Source organism: Ascaphus truei, chromosome 5, assembly GCF_040206685.1.
Source record: "Ascaphus truei isolate aAscTru1 chromosome 5, aAscTru1.hap1, whole genome shotgun sequence".
Classification (NCBI taxonomy): domain Eukaryota; kingdom Metazoa; phylum Chordata; class Amphibia; order Anura; family Ascaphidae; genus Ascaphus; species Ascaphus truei.
This window is the reverse complement of record NC_134487.1, coordinates 290,679,865-290,696,855: the sequence shown is the minus strand read 5'-3', so window position 1 is coordinate 290,696,855 and position 16,991 is coordinate 290,679,865. Positions and strand designations below refer to the sequence as shown.

The following is a 16,991-nucleotide window of genomic DNA, read 5'->3' as shown; positions in this document are numbered from 1 at the left end:
AGGCACAGGGAGGTAAAGTGACTTGCCCAAGGTCACAAGGAGCCGACACCGGGAATTGAACCAGGCTCCCCTGCTTCACACTCAGTGCCAGTCAGTATCTTTACTCACTGAGCCTCTCCTTCTCCCACTATGTCATAACTTATTATATTTCTTGCAATACTGCGTTTGTATTTATGATGTGTTTTTTAATGTATTCCTGTTGTTAATCCCCCATTGTTCAGACTATACTGAAGCCATATACACAAATGATAATAATTGTATTTATACCATGATGTATTTGCGCTCTGTTTGCCTAAGTGCCTGCACATTCTCCCAGTATCTCTCGTGCACGCTGTGCTCAGGATCTGTTTGCACAAGATGAGAAGTGATATTGCAGCTGTTGTCCGCCTTCCCTGCCTCCTTCCAGCTCCTCCACTCGTAAATTAGCCATAGGATGCATCCTTTGGAGGCGAGCCCTTAGTTCCTGAGCTCTGCATCCCCTCTGCTTGATATGCGCGTACACCTGTCCTCTGATGACTGAGTTAAACACCTACCCTGTTAATTTCCCTGACTATATGTTTGATCCTTGCATTGCCAGAATCAGTTACGGAAATGCATAGGGGTTTATGTACTAAGATTATATTTTCAAGAGTTAAGATTTTAGTGCTAAAAAGTACAAACCTTCATAAAATGTGCGTTGTATACGTGAAGGTTATAATGTGACTTTATACATACGATGCATAGTTCGTTGTGGGAAATTATTTTTCATTTATAACTTGTTTGTAAATATTCATGTACTATTATTTATAATAGCCCTACTGTCAAAATAATATATATTTTTAATCTATTTGTTGAAACATTTGTGCTTCATCAAATAAAGGTTTGGTTGGTACACTGCATAGCAACTTAATTATGCCCTTATAATATAAGAATACCTTTTAGAGTTTACAACTAGTTAAACTTGCCACATGTCTTTGATGCACAGAAGCATTCATGTTTAGTACATAGTATTAACATCTGTATGCAAACAAATCATTGTTGAAGCTACTTAAAATGCTCCCATTTTGCACATTATTATACATTGCAACACTTAGTACAGCTCAACCCCGCTATAACGCGATCCGTTACAACGTGGATCCGCTTATAACGCGATGCAAGCGTGGCTCCCAATTTTTGTATTTATGAATACTTTACAACACAATTATTGGTATCTTAAATACTTTATTGTACAATGCATACAATGGTACATTATTTCTAACGCGACCCGCTTATAGCGCGATGTGACTGTTTGCACTCCAAGCACAGCGTTAGGCCTCGGACACGCTTACCGCTGGCGTGCTGAGGCGCACTGAGGCTCAGGGAAAGCGAGTGCTTTCCCTGGCCTTGCGGTTGCTTACCGCACGCGCTCTCAGCAGCCGTCAGGGGGCGGGCGCGTCACTGGCTGGGGGCGGCCAGTGACGTCACGGAGCTGGTTCGCCCTCATTGGGCGAACCGCTCACGTGACCGGCCTGTCTCGCCGGCAAGCGGGGGGATTTTAAATTCCCCTAAGACCTGCGCTTCCGCAAGCGCGCGGAAGCGCAGGTGAGCCCTACTAATGCCGCTCTAATTGCGGCTGTAGGGGCTCAGTGCTGAGCGGGAGCGCGCGTTACCGCACTTCCGCCAGCAAGCGCCAAACATGGCCAAGGTCTTAGAAGGGGGTTGAGCTGTACATGCTGTAGTAGTTTTGCAAGTTGTGGTAGCTTTTAATGGACCTTGTAAGTCTCTTCATCCTATGATATTGTCCACATGCCTGAAACAAAACAAGATAACATCTCCTTTTAAATAGGTCAGGAACGCCTAATTGACTTCAGTGGGGCCTTGAGTGGCGGTAGTGCCGGATTGGCGCAATCGCTCTTCATAGGATAAAGCCTGAAGATCCCAAGATGTTTTTATAATGCAATAAACACAGGCACGCCCATATGCCGGCCGCCTCCTTCCTGCCGCCCTCCGCCTTTCGACGTCACCAGCGTCTCGTTGCCATGGTAACGTGATGCCATTTGATGCCGCACCATCGCGTTGCCATGGCAACGAGATGCCGCGCAACGCCGCGTTGGTGACGTCCGCTGCGTCAATTGAAAGGAGGAGGAGGGTGGCAGAAAGTGACTTCCCATCAGACCCCAGAGCGTGGCAAATGTATATGGGGCGGACATTTTTGCCGCCCCAAACATTTTTGCCGCCCTTGGCCCGGGTCGAATGGGAAATCCACCACTGAATAAACAAGATATCATGCGGTAAACATGACCTACTGCTCTACTGTATGTCTGTAATGGTCCCATCTTCAACATCTGGTCCTTTCCTACATCCCGTTACCCGGTCCAAAATAAGCAGTATCATGTCCACGGTGCTTTCAATGCACACCCCCTGCACGGCGCGAAGGGCGGAGGTCGGGGAGGGCGAGCGAGCCAATAAAGACCTTAATTGGCTTTCCACAGTAAGGCTTTTAGAGCGACGGCTGGGTGATAGCGATATTATTGCCTCGCCTCCCTTGCTTCTTTGGTGAAAGGAAAGAGAAATAATAAGCAGTGTGAGGAGGAGAGAAATGAAAACATACCTTGCCAGTGCCAACAACCCAGTGCCTCCCCCAGCTGAAGCCTTTTATTATCCCACTCTCGTTACACGGTGCTATTAAGGGATTGCTGGGAAAATTGCCCGTTAAACCCTTCAATGCTAAAGAGCTTTCGTGACGGTGCAAAGATTTGTATGCAATGTCAAAATGTAACACGTGTGAAACGAACGCTCCCGCATTGTGTTACAGAAGTGGTTACCGGCGGCAGGGAGATCTCAGCGTTTGCAGTCTGGAGACCTGCAAAGTGGAATCCAGACCTAGAAACTGGAGTGAGGCTGTTATGGGGCTATGACCCCACACAGAGGTGTTTAATCCTGCAGGAAAACAGCCTTCTCTTTGTATGTATGTACGGATGTATGTATATATTTATATAGTGCCAACCGGGCTTTACAAGAGAGACAATACAGTACAGAGAATTATTATACAATAAGTGCAACAAAACCAGACAATAGGAAATATGAGGGGAAACTTAGAGGCAGCAGGTGAGGGAATAAGTGCAGGAGATGGCTGTCATTGGTAGGAGTGACTGTGGGTGTGTGACAGTAGCCACCAGTCTGGGCTATTGGAGCTCTTCAATTAAGAGGTGAGTTTTAAGGTTTGTCTTAAAGGTGGGCAGACTACATTGTAGCTGCTGAGTTACACTGACTGAAGGATTGATTGAAACTGAAAGGCAGCCATTTAGTGAACCCTGGGAAGCAGGATCTTTGCTGATCGCTCACGGGAGAAGTAATCGATCGACAGCTTAGGTAATTAGTTTTCGATAAATGTAATCAAAGGCTGCGTATATTAAAACATAAAAGAGTTATTTTTTTGTAAGTGCTACGCCGACTGCCTCGTTAACATACACTATGTAAAGAGATGCCCTGTCCCACCGTGTCCTTTATTCTAGCTCTGAAAGGGAGGCACCGTATGACAGCGGCTGACACAGCTGAAGAGGGACAGAGAAGGTAGGAAGGTACCATGGAGCAGGGTAGGCAGGGAGGTGGTGGAGAGGCAGAGCCATAATAGCTTTCTTTCTTTGCCTCATCAAACATTGGCAAACACAGGCTGTGTAGCATGTCTATTTATAGCAGCTGCTTGTCTCTGTCAGAGAGCCTTGTAGATCTTTTCTTAGCATTGGTTGGACGCGCACTATCAATTATCCATGATGTTAATGCTGATAAAAAGGAATGCTATGTGAGACAGGTGCTCAGGGGACAGGAGAGCATACAGACACCGAGAGCAAGAGGGGTAGGGAAGAGGGAGGGAGGGAGGGAATGAGCAGGGGGAAGCAGGCTGCTGAAGGAGGAAGGGATTAGTCTTGAGAGACAGGGATCAAGATGTTTTGAAAAGCACAGAAAGAGAATGGGTGGGATGGGGAGAGACAGAGGCAGAGTGAGGAAGAGTGAGAGATGAAGCGAGTGAAAGAAAGGACAAAAAAGGAAGACAGAGGAGATGTATAAAGCTGGGATTATGGTCCCTGCGCAGCCGTGTGCGAACGAGCACTCAGCCGCACGCACTCCTGAAGAGACGATGCGGGGGCGTGGTGGACGCGGCGCAAAGCTGTTTTGCCCTCATTGGCTGAACTAGCTCACGTGCGCTGACGTCACGGGACTGCCGCCTGAAAAGACAACATTTTATGTTTTTTCAAAACACTGCCGCGTGAACGCGCCTCTTCGCGCAGGCACTGGAGGTACTTGCATAGCCCACAACAGAAGAGTGCTTGCTGGGCGCACGCACGCAACGACGCCAGCACCTTAATCTCAGCCTTAAAGTGATGTTAACGCAGTGTCAATTAGCCCAATTGTCAAAGTGGGACCATATTATTATCTTCTCCCCTTTTCTGCTTTTGCAGAACCAGTGTACCACAGGACTTTTAAACGTGTAATCCCACAGAGAGCTGTTTCAGGTGGAACAAAACTTTTCCTAAATGTGTTGCTGGCTCTACCTATACCTGATACCTCAAAAATAGAGAAAGCGGAGATTGACACATTTGCATCCCCAGAATCATATGTGTGTATTCAAGTGTGTTAATTTGCGTGCTAATTTTCTTATCTCTTTTGTGTGCTCATTTGCGTATAACATATGCTCATTTGTCTTTCAACGTGGTTTGCAGTTGAAAGATTCAGTCCCACTGCGAACCAAAGTGAATTAATGCCAGTCCTGGGCATACATGGTTAAATCCTGGTGACTGATATTTTAAAATAAATCAGACCATTAAAGTATATTTAAATCCTTTTTCAAATGTATAATGCTTGTTATTGACATTGTTTCCCCTATCCCATGTGCTAATTGAGCTGTGTCTGGGCAGAACGTCATTGTGTCCGGGGACTTCTAAGGCCTATATATTTTAGAGACAGACTGGGAAAGCTGCATCTGCAGGGGTCAAGCAGTGTCCCATCTTTGAAGTGACCCATGCGGCTGGCAAGTGCCAACAAGCACATGCAGCCGACGAGCGCCGATCACGCATGCACGACCGGCGCCGATAAAGACCAGGACACTGGCCAGAAAAGTTGGGACCCGGGACAAAAGGCTGAGAACCGGGACTTTCCCAGCTAAACCGGGACATCTGGTCACCCTAGTCTTTTGGCTTGAAAGGTGTCATAGCCATTTATGGGGTACATACCAGTGACTAGTTAATTTTCAAACATACTTACGGAACCTGTGAGACGTGTGGATATGACTGTGATAGGTTTGTGTATTAGCAAATACTATTTGTTTTGGTAGACTAACTCTATTTCTAATCTGCATGTCCGCTTCCATAGGGGAGAAGATAGGAAGATACAATGGTATTGTTGTTGCCAAATTACAGCCGGCTAAGCTGAGGTGACCTTGTGTATTCAGATCCAAGTCCTTAATGATGACCTCACCCTACTCCACTAGTGATTCAAAACCAGTGGTACAGAGACCACTGGGGGTACAGGTTACCCTAAATAGGTGGTGTAGGATAATACTTCTGAGCCGTAGGATGCTGGTGGAGATGGTAGGGCTGAGGCAAAGAGGAAACAAGCACAGTAAAAAGTTTGTTTTAAAGAATGAAATAATTGTTAACTTTTATTCATATTTACTGCCAAGCCAGTTCAGTCCAAAATGAAACAGCATTGGTTTAATGGGAAATACAAGATCAATATAAGGTTAGGTGCTGCTGATGTAAATAGAAACCATTCAATAAGTGCTGGAAGACTTAACGTCTCTTAAAGCGGCAATCCAAGCTGGCTATGTTTGTTAGCATCTTTTTTTTTACATACGATTGAAGCAGAGGGTCTCCAGAGCTGATTCCCGTTAAAAACAATGTAATTTCAGCTCTGGGGCCCACCTGCTTCCAGAGATACTTCCCTGCATAGGGGGCGCCGGTAGCTGCTCTGCTCGGCTAGCAGGGTTCACATAATGGTGGTGTTTTAAAGCTCCCGCGCCCTGCGGGCCGACAGGAAGCCGTGACATCATCAGGTTCCTATTGGCCCGCGTGATGCGGGAGCTTTCAACTTTGCTGAGATACCGGCACCCCCTTTGGAGATAAGTATCTCTGGAAGCTGGGGGTCCCCAGAGCTGAAATGAAAGGGGTTCTGCTCTGGAAACCCCCTGCTTCGAACCTATGTTTAAAAACAGTTATTTAAAAAAGCATGAATTGCCCTTTATGTGAATGGGGCTGAATACTTCCTTGAAAAGGAGAAGATGGCATCAGAGCATATTGAATAGGTGTTTATGTGAGAGGGTGTCACTTACCCAAGAGGCTGGTAATCTAAGCTGCAATAATTAGGGAACACAAAAGGGAGATATATATCAATATGTTATAATATACATACTGGTAGCTAGGATTACTTCTCCGAAACGTTGCGCATTATGCCTGCATCATTAAACACAACTTACATGTCTATTTGACTGTTGTCACAGAGTCTTTGAGTGCCAATGGGATCCTGTTCTCTATTTGAAGATCTTTGTATGTAACCCATATACTGTATGACAGCTGTGAATACATTGTTTCCAGCCTAGTTGATATGTGCAGTGAGATTTAGACTCGATAGGTCATCTGTTTGACACAGGCACATGATTTATACATAAGCAGGTTTTGGTTTTATGAGACCTAACATTGTGCCCCTGCTGCTACTTTCAGGTTTAACAAACCTACAAACGGAGCCTTGTTACCCCAGTGCTGCCCCAAATCCGAAATTATGGAAATGCCACTGAATTCATGAGATAGAGACAATGCTGCAGAAATTCCTCATTTGCACTGATCATGGCCAATTATAAAGCAGTCTCTAGAAATTCACTATGATGGGATAACAGCCCCCGCTCCGTAGAGGTGCCTTGTTGCTTTTGGGGATTGGCACAAAGACCAGCATCTGCAGTATACGGCCCTTTGCTGTTCTTTGAGCAACAATGTGATTTGTAGCTCGGGGCTGTCCCAGGAAGACTGCCATGCTTGATGCCAGGGCCGTGTCATCACTACACTAGCTGTTAAATGACCAAGTTGCCAGTAGGGTTGAATGTTGCTTAGCAGCAGATAAGATGATCGATGAATCTTTTCTACATCCCCTTCCTACTGTAACGTTGCTCACCCAAAGGTCCTGCAAGCTCTGTGCCCTGTAACAGCCGGTGGAACACCTGTTGCTGGAGAATGAATGGGAAGGGTGCGGGGATGATAACCCCATGCTGCAAAAAATGGGGAACAGCCCAGAGAGTCATGAGATAAACCGTTGCGTACAAATTGTGCCAGTGGTAGGAGTTCTGCCCAATCATTCTGATGTTCATTAATGTAACATCTGAGGTATTGCTCCAAGGATTGGTTGGTGCGCTCAGTTTGCCCATTGAAATGCAGGTGGTAGGCAGACGAAAATCGAAGGTCAATCCCAAATTGCCTGCAGAACACCTTCCAAATTTTCGAAATGAACTGCGAACCCCTGTCCGAGATGATCTGTAAAGGCAGTCCATGCAGACGAAATACCTCCTTGGTGATGATGTCCGCCAGTTCAGAAGAAGAGGGGAGCTTTTTGAGGGGTACGAAATGAGCCTGTTTCATAAAATGGTCAACAATAACTAGAATTGTCATCATACCCTGAGAGGGGGGAAGTTCCACAATAAAGTCCATGGATAGGTGTGTCCAGGGACTAGAGGGTATCGTCAATGGTTGCAGAAGCCCACAGGGCAGTGTTCGGGGAACCTTAGTTCGGGCACATACACTGCAGGCTGAGACGAAGTCCTGTACCTTCGTTTTTAATTTTGGCCACCAAAAAGTCCTCTCAAGAAGTTCACATGTCTTCCGAATCCCTGGGTGGCCTGCAAGTTTTGATTCGTGTCCCCATCGTAGGACCTCCTGCCGGAGTGAAGGAGGAATGAAAAGTTTGGATGGAGGAATCGCTATTCCAGTGGGCACCTTGTTCTGGGCTTTCTGAATATGATGGAGGATCATAATTGCTGACAACATTTTATATGAGGGAATGATTTGACCCTTGTCCGTAGAATCAATGTCATCCATGGAGAACTGGCGTGATAGGGCATCCGCCTTTACATTCTTGCAGCCCGGCGGTAGGAGATCACGTAATTAAAGCGAGTGAAAAAGTGTGTCAGTGAGTTTGGCAGTGTGTAGCACCTTTTTTCACTTTATTGTGATATTTGTAGTATGTTGATCCGTGTGTTGTTTTTCTTCCTTGTCCCCCTTCCCCAGTCATCCTGGGTATACCCCTCTCTGGGGGAGTATTTCTCTGGGTAGCTGCATCTTGATAGTGCCCTGTGTAATATGCTCTGTTTATGAGACTTGTTTGCTCTCTTTGCATTAAATTGCTTTGTGTTTGACCACTATAAGTGTCACAGCTGTTTATGAGTGCTGCATCTACTCCCTTATTTTTGTTGCTTTGTGGTGATGTCATTGCCTTTGTAGAAGGTGACCCTGGTCCGAACCCCAGTGTTAACTCTCCCTGCGACCTTGGGCAAGACAGTTAACCTCGCTATCCTACGACACCAAAAAATAAGCTTGTAATCTCGCCGGGGCAGACTCTCACTGTGCTGCTACAACATTATACTGTATACACAGTGCTGGTGTTAGCGATATATCAGAAAAAAAATACATAATATATCTCTGTCACTGGTGCTAATGACTTTCTGGCATCCAAAGGCTGCTGAAATACATGATTTGTACAAAATAAATACAATTCTTCCAGCTCAGTAGGACTTCACAAGCTCTTAGCTTGACTCGTTATGTATTTATTATTATGTGAATTCGTAGTTAATGCGTGTGTGTTTGTGTCTAACTCTAGTCCTCTCTGCTCCCGGATCTAATCAGCTGTCACAGATTCCTCCTTAAAAAGATCTTGCTCTGATGAGTCCTGCATCACTCAGGCGCTGTATTGTGTCAGAGAATAGTGAGGAGAGACACAGACTCGCCTGCTGTCTACAGGAGGGGGATATCCACTGAATAAATCGAGGCTCCCTCCTCTCGTCTGGGGGACACTTGGAGATTCCATTGAGAAGGACATGGAGTCTTTCCGCAGAAAGGAGCGAAGGGAGCAGCCTTTAAAACTAAGTCACAGTTTTTCAGGGAGAGACCCATGGGATGACTGGTAAGATTATGCCTGCATGTACATAAACCCTGGTACTTCCAGATGCCTCTCTCTAGCGCCGAAAGGGTTAAATCATCTTTGCCTCTTCAAATATCCGCCTTTCGTCCCGAAAATCAACATTCTTCATAACAAAGTAAAAGTGAATGGGCTATTCCAGCAGTCGCAGATTCTGTGCTGTGTCAGATGTATGAAGATGGTTATATACACCTCTTCCGTCGGACACATTGTTAGTGGAGGTTTGCGTCACCCGACGACTTTTTTGCTGGGATTGCGGGGCTGATGCACAAAGCATTACAAACGGCGTTATTGGAACACAGTTGGTGCACAGAAGTCTCTCTTTAAATTTACGTTCTATTGCACTAGTCTGGGTCATCGGCGGGAAAAAAATCGTTTTTTTTTTTTTGGCGCCCACAAATGAACTGCGCTTGGCGTTCAGATGTAAAGGTTTTCTACTACTAAAGAACGTTTCTGTGAGCCGGGAAAATGAAAACGTGCGTCCGAATTTGGAAACCCTGAAAAGTCTGGTGAAAGTGTTAGTGCAGAATCAATGCGCTGCAGATCAACCAGATACTTTATTTGATACGCGGATGTTTCCTAGGGTAGGTTACCATAAACACAATGATAAACTCCACACTCCCATAAACAGGTGTATCGACTCAATATGTTGGTAATCAAATATTTACTTAATGGAAATGTGGATACACAGGAATGTACATTTTTGTGAGATCTATCCATTTTTGTGTAATCACATTTCCATGAAGTAAATATTTGATTACCTCAATATTGAGTCGATACACTTGTTTATGTGCGTGCGGGGTATATCGTTTATTGTATATATAGTGTTTTATGGGAATTCCCTCTTTTCCCTGGCATTAGGTCTTAGGAATTCTAAATATTATACATTTGTGGTGCTGTTTGCAACTTTATATATCTATTATATAGGTCAGGGGAACGCAACCTTTTTCCCCTGCGCCCTCCCTGCCTGCTGTCCCCCCCCTCCCGCCTCGCTCTGGCGTCACATTGCCATGGCAACGCCACGTCACATGACCCCGCCGCGTCATTTTGATGTCTCGTTGCCACGGCGACGCATCTCCACAAGCTGTCTGAGCCAAGGTAAGGGAAGTTTAAAGAGGCTTTCCCCGCTTCCCTGGCATTTCATTTAAATGCCTTTGGGAAGCGCGGGGCGTCTGTAAACCCCGCGCCCCCCCGCAGAGAGGGGGTGAACCCCTGATATAGGTTACCAACATGTATGACTGTCATGTTATGGCTATTTACCTCCCTTGCACATACCGTTTTACACTAGGTAATGAGTGCAAATAGAGGGGTGCTTTTGAACTCATTCTTTTGAGTTCACTCTGTGATTGTTATGGCTATTAGATATAATATTACATTAATCGTTTATATTTACTGATACTGGCACTAAATAAAAAGTAAACATCATTCTACTTTAATGCAATCAGGTGTTCTACATGAGGGATGCATTAAAAAATAATGACCCGTCCTACGTATAAAGCCTTCATACAGGCGATCCACATTTTTTTGGGAAGGTTTATATTGTTTTTTAGCACTGACATTTTGACACGCAACATTTTGCATGCATTTTTAGTACATACAGTAGGCTCCTAAAAGATCCATAAGGAACCGAAACGTTGATACACTTGACTGGAGAGCCAGGCTGTTGAATTGTGCCTGTGACAGTACAATTCTGCGGTTATATTTTTTAGTATTAAAGAAATGCTGAAGGTGTTACACGGGTGAGTGCTTTCACGCTACTGCGTGCCCAGTCATGGTTGCTACACCCTTAACCCTTTCACCGCCAGAATGGCAGCAGTGGATACAAATGAATGTGTGACTGGCGTTAGTAGTGGATTCCCCAGCCCCCACGCTGCTGTCCTGATCCTGCAGCTGTCACCAGGACTGCCTGGGGAGGGACGGAATGTCACAGCTGCCGGAAACAGACTTATGACAATGACAGCTGAGCTTCCCATTCTGTGATGTCACTTCTTTGAAGAAGGATTTCACCCTGTCAATCACAGCCAACAATGTCTGGCACTTCTGGAAGAGCTCCCGGCATCGCCCACACTCCGCCAGAACTACGGTGGCTATTTACTGCCTGCAAAACGGCACCAGATTTATCAAAGAGCATGGAGAAGGAGTGGCTCAGTGAGTAAAGACACTGACTGGCACTGAGAGTATGAAGCAGGGGAGCCTGGTTCAATTCCTGGTGTCGGCTTCTTGTGACCTTGGGCAAGTCACTTTATCTCCCTGTGCCTCAGGCACCAAAAAATAGATTGTAAGCTCCACGGGGCAGGGACTTGTGCCTGCAAAATGTCTCTGTAAAGCGCTGCGTAAAACTAGCAGCGCTATACAAGAACATATTATTATTATATTCTCTTCTTGCATTCCTTTCAAACACGCTGTGCTGTTTTTTTGCACTGGTTTTGCCCTAATTTGCACGCAGAAGACTTCAGTAAATACAGCAGTCCCCTAAATATACAGACGTCTCAACTCGCCCTCATTTTCATCACAGGCCACCCTCTTACACACTTTAATTGGATCACTGTCCTATACACACCACGGGGGGGTTATTCATTGAACGAAGATACTGCCGATCAGGGCGCTATCGCAGTTTAACGACTTAACCTCCTCTACACTTCAATGGGACCACACTCTTAAAGATGATGACCCCCAATCTTCTAAATATCCAGGGGGGCTCCTATGTGAAAATCAGAAACTCACTTTGAAATAAAGCAGTAGGCTGAGTGCTAAGCATGTACTGTCACACAGACCTGCATTTATCCCTGATAAATGAACACAATTTACTTGTATTGTTTATATAAACTTTATATTTTGACCCATTTTTACTAAGCGGGCGTATTCCTGGCGTTGCTTTTGCTGTGGGGTGTCCTCCGCACTGGAAGGTATCTTATGCTATAGCACTTAGTAAATATGTACTATTATGCTTTTGATATTTTTTACTTCCTTTTAATTTAAAACATGTCGGCTTCAACTTTATATTTCAAGCTTTGTTCTTCTTCTTTTTATGTTTTTTTTTTTCACAGTTACAAAGACAGTGGTTGCTGTTCCCGTTAGTACGAGATAATGGTTTTGTTGCCAGTTTGATTAAATGCGAGTTGTATGATGTCTTAGGGGAAAACCTTAAATAGGAAAATAAAATGTAAAAAAAAAATAGCACATTCAACAATTTTGTGGCGGCTTAATGCAAGAAGTGAGATCCTTATGTAAATCCCTTAAAAAATGCTGAGGCATCCTTGTTATATTTCTGTTTTATTTTGACATACTCTCATAAATGTACCTTGGGTCAGGTTCATTATCAGGAATAAGGAATACTTTGAAATATTGAAGAATTGTTTTAACCCTTACACTAACGAGACGGATCAGCAATGCATTGCACTCAATGAGTGACTGGCCCGTCGGGCAGCGAAAGGGTTAACCCCCTCCCCTCCCCACAATGTCCGATTCGCCAAAGTGTAATATCCACCAGACCTTTGACCACTAGGTCTTTGGCAACTTTAAGAGCTGTCAATTGAAAGGAAGATGTTGTTTTTGATTAAGAAAACCACCCTTGTCCATAAAGTGAGTAAAAAAAATGGAAACAAATACAATATAAAAGAATACCTTGATCAGGTGGAAACAGAGTGAGAACAAAGACTATTCTGCATGTTTATGGGCAGGTTTTTGATATCTGCTGTTTAAACACAGTGGGATATTTCTGAGACCAGACGCTGGAAGATTATTGAAGAGTTTGTGTATGGCATATGGGTGCCATGGGCTCTATTTACTAAAGTGTCCTGCCTGCAAAACTAGGACAAAGTGCCGGCAAAAGACAGCTTCACATTTATCAAAGGAAATACATCCCACTGTAAGGAATGGTATTGTCTCCTTTGATGCATTTGGTGCGATTGCTTTAGTTCTTGTGTTACAATTGCCTTCTAGGTGCCCTTACTAAGATATTAATGTAGAGGGAGAAAGGGGGTGGCCCGGTATTAAAGGGGTTGCACCCCATATGGCCATCCCCTGACCTCGCCAGAGAGACAAGGGGTTAACTGGATTGCGGTCCAGGGATGAGGTTTGCACCTTGTTATACCTTGAAAATGTATGTTCCCCTGTTCCCATGTTTCATTATAAGCCTGTATTTTAATGTTTTAAAGTGCATTTCTGTATCTCCAGTTCTGGAGGTCGCAGAGAGTTGATATTTGGCCAATATGTGGAGTCACTGTAGGCATTAAAAACTGGCAAAGGTCGACCCACTGAGCCCACCAGAATGGAACGTATTAGTATGTGTAGATATTAAAGTGTATATGTATTTTATTTTGGATCTGTTCTGAAAATGCAGACGCCATTTGCTAGGCTAATAGGTCATGAAGGGCAGATGGCTGAGTCGCCTAAGCACGGTGATCAAAAGTTAACTGCCTTGATTGTTACCCAATGTCTAGGGATTAAGTATTAATCAATCAACAAAACTCTGCCAGTCTAATTGTTACCTGAGGGCATGGCTTAGTCTGTTAGTCTGTTAGTCTCCACGTTAGGGAGTGGATACAGATAATTGTTCACCAATAGGCTGCATTCAATGTTAAGAATAGGGTTGCACAGGTATATAAACTGTGTCAACCCTACAGTTTTTAGTTCTTCTTCTGATACGATCTTGAATGTCACCGGATTGCTGGAGAATTGCTAGCTGATACTTCTCCATCCCCCAACCTTAAGTAAGTGTTACCTTCTTGCCTGTTAATTGTACTATATTGCTGTGTTCACCTTTTTTAAGGAATAAATTATATTTTATTATATCTAAGCCTCGTTCAGTTCAACCCAGATATTTGGTGTTCGTTATATCTTGTCATAAGCTACCGTGACAAGCTCTATAATTAACTGGTGGCAAGCAGCGGGATTGAACTGAACCTGTATTACAGTGTACGGCAATTACCCTGTAATATAGTGAGAACTCGAAGGGAATTGCGAGTTCCTGGGACTAAAGATATTGAACACACAGTAGTGCAACAGTTAACAGAAGTTGTAACACCACCTCACTGCTGCGACTGAACCATGAGCGAGGCTGAAGGCTCATCCAACATGTGGACCCGAGCTCAGCTGAAGGACAAGTGCCGTGAATATGGACTGCCCTATGAGAACCAGGAGGTCGCAGACATGGTTGACGCAATCGGTGACTATGAAGCCCGGCTTGCAGAGCCTTAGGATACGGCTCAGCTTGCCCTTTTACAGCCACCCGGAGATCAGGGAAGGAACCTAGTGCCGGGGTGGCGGAATCTCGGGGAGGGAACGAGTGCACCTCCCGGGAGCAGTGCAACAGGAGGGGTACTGGTTGCTGCGGCTACCAGTCCGTTCACCCCTGAAATGTTGGCACTGATTACTGCGTGGGGTGACAGAGGGACACCGGAGAAGCGGCTGCAGTTTATCACTATGGCAGTGAACAGACCCGCTTATTGCCCCCCTGTCCAACCCAACACAGATGAACTAAAGCTGGACCAGCACAGTCTCACCAAGTTCGTGGAAGGCACTGACCAGATTGACAGTTTCTTAAAGAACTTTGAAACGCAGTGCCGGCGGTACAAAGTGCTTCCCCAGCATAGGGTTGCACGTTTGGACCCCTTACTGTCCGGCTTGGCTAAGCAGACAATGATGGCGCTTCCAGATGAGTATGCTGATGACTATGACCACCTGAAAGAACTGTTATTGTTTCAGTACGGTTTTACCCCTGAAGCCTACCGGGGTAAATTCCGGCAGGAGGAGAGGCAGCCCCAGGAGTCCTATGTTACCTACGTGACCCGCATGGCTTTGTACGGGATACGCTGGGTGGAGGGCTATGAGGCACGGACTTACCAATGCCTGCTGAACCTCATCTTTCAGGAGCAGCTCATGTAGCAGTGCCCGCCGGCGGTGAGGGCTTGGGTGTACGACAAGAAGCCCAAGACTTACTAGGAGGCGGCGAGGCTAGCAGACGACTATGTGGCCAGCCGAGCCCTGATGACCACTAAAGCAGTAGCCAAGGCGGCGGTGGCACCGTTCAGGAAGTCTGCCAATACCCCCCAATGGTTTCAGAGGCCGCCTGCGGGCAGCAGTCCACCAAAGGCGGGGGAGCTCCGGCACGAGCGCCGGTGCTACAACTGCAACCGCACTGGTCACATCAGACCAGATTGCCCGGAACCCCTGCGTTCCGGCGGACCCCATCAGGGGCAACGCACCCCAGCTGCGGAGCCGGTAGCCCGCGTGTGGGTACCTTCTACCAAAGACTCCGGACCGGTCATGGAACCAACTCCCAGCGAGACGTCCCATGCAGCACCTGTCCTGGTTTCATCGGTGCCTACAGCCAGGAGCGGAGGACATCTCAGTACGGACCTGCAGCAGACGGACGGCCGGAACAGACATCTCACCCCGGTCACAGTCGGTGACCGGCAAGCTGTCGGTTTGCTGGATTCAGGAGCTGCAGTGACCCTGGTCCGACCTGATATGGTCCGGCCAGAGGAATTACTCCCAGGCCCGGGGATACAGATCACTGTGGCCGACGGAGAGCTACGTTTCTTACAAGTGGCCAGAATCTTTTTGGATTGGGGGGAGGGCCAGGGTGTGCGGGAGGTGGGGGTTTTACCCGGTTTGGATGCCAATGTTCTTCTTGGCAACGATCTGGGACCGATGACCTGCACCTATGACCGAGTGCCCAAGCCCGCTGCAGTGGCGGTGGTGACCCGGAGCCAGACAGTGGCAATGGCGGCGGCGCCAGTCCCCCAGCCTTTGGGATCAATGTTAGCGGAGGGCGCAGAGGAGCCCAGGGAGGTAAGCCAGGATCAGTTGCAACCACAGACTGACTTACTGTTTCCCCTCACCCTTCCCAATTCTCCGGACAATGACATGACTTGGGGGTGGCCAGAATTAGGAGCCCAGTTTAGGGAGGCAGTGAAGACAGACCCTACCCTGGCCAGCGTGAGACTTCAGGCGTCCGAATCTCAGTCAGGGGAAGGCACTGAGCACTGCCTATGGAATAAGGGACTCCTGTATAGAGAAGAAGGGAACCCAGGGATAGAGGAGGGATTGAAGAGTAAGCGACAGCTAGTAGTGCCTCAGGGGTACCGACAGCAACTGTTACGGGTAGCTCACTCTATTCCATTAGCGGGACATCAAGGGGTCAACAGAACGCGAGCCCGGTTATTACAGCGTTACTACTGGCCGGGGGCATCTCGAGATGTGGGCAATTTCTGCCGCTCTTGTGATGCCTGCCAGCGAGTGGGTAAGGCGGGCGACCGTGTGAAGGCACCCCTGAAACCCCTACCGATAATAGTGGAACCCTTCCAGAAAGTAGCGATGGATCTTATAGGACCCCTTATGATTCCTAGCAGGTCACGGAAGCGCTACATCTGTTACGCCGGTGCTGCCCACAGACCAGACCCGTCCCCTGAGCTGAAGGGGTAAGTGGTAATACACGCACCCGCAGCAAAGGGAGCGTGTCCGGAGTGTGGTATGAAGCGTTGCCAGACCAGGTGTAGAAAGGTAGACAATACTTGCCGGTACCGGTTGTAGAGATAGAGTGATGAATGCCTTGCCGAGGTCAGGGAGTGGAGAGTGGAGATAGGTCATAGTCCAAGCCGTGTTCAAGGGGCTACCAGAGTGAACGTTGTCCAAGGGGTGCCGAAATCGAGAGCCAGAGGGGGTAGTCGTACAAGCCGCGTCAGAACCTGTGAAAACACTGAGAGAATCCAGAAGTACTTCCATACAGAGAATGTCGAGCGACGAGTGATGGGAAGCACAGGCATAATAAAGCTGGGCAGGCCAATGGGAAAAGGGGGCAGGCCTGGAGGACTGCAAGGAGTCCTCCCTGATAGGAGGGAGGTGTTACAGCCCAG

General features: G+C 46.7%; 1 protein-coding gene across 5 annotated transcripts in view; it reads left to right on the top strand.

The window, feature by feature from the left end:
• The window catches only part of DGKI (diacylglycerol kinase iota), a 265,197-nt gene that overhangs the window by 38,983 nt on the left and 209,223 nt on the right, over positions 1–16,991 (top strand). Inside the window, exon 1 of one of the 5 annotated variants that reach the window (XM_075602604.1) lies at positions 8,857–9,117. The exons of the other annotated variants lie outside the window; for them this stretch is intronic. Within the exon in view, the coding sequence (XP_075458719.1) occupies positions 9,032–9,117 (86 nt within the window). The 5' untranslated portion in view covers positions 8,857–9,031. Of the gene's footprint in view, positions 1–8,856; positions 9,118–16,991 lie in introns of those variants that run through there. 5 annotated transcript variants of the gene reach the window in all.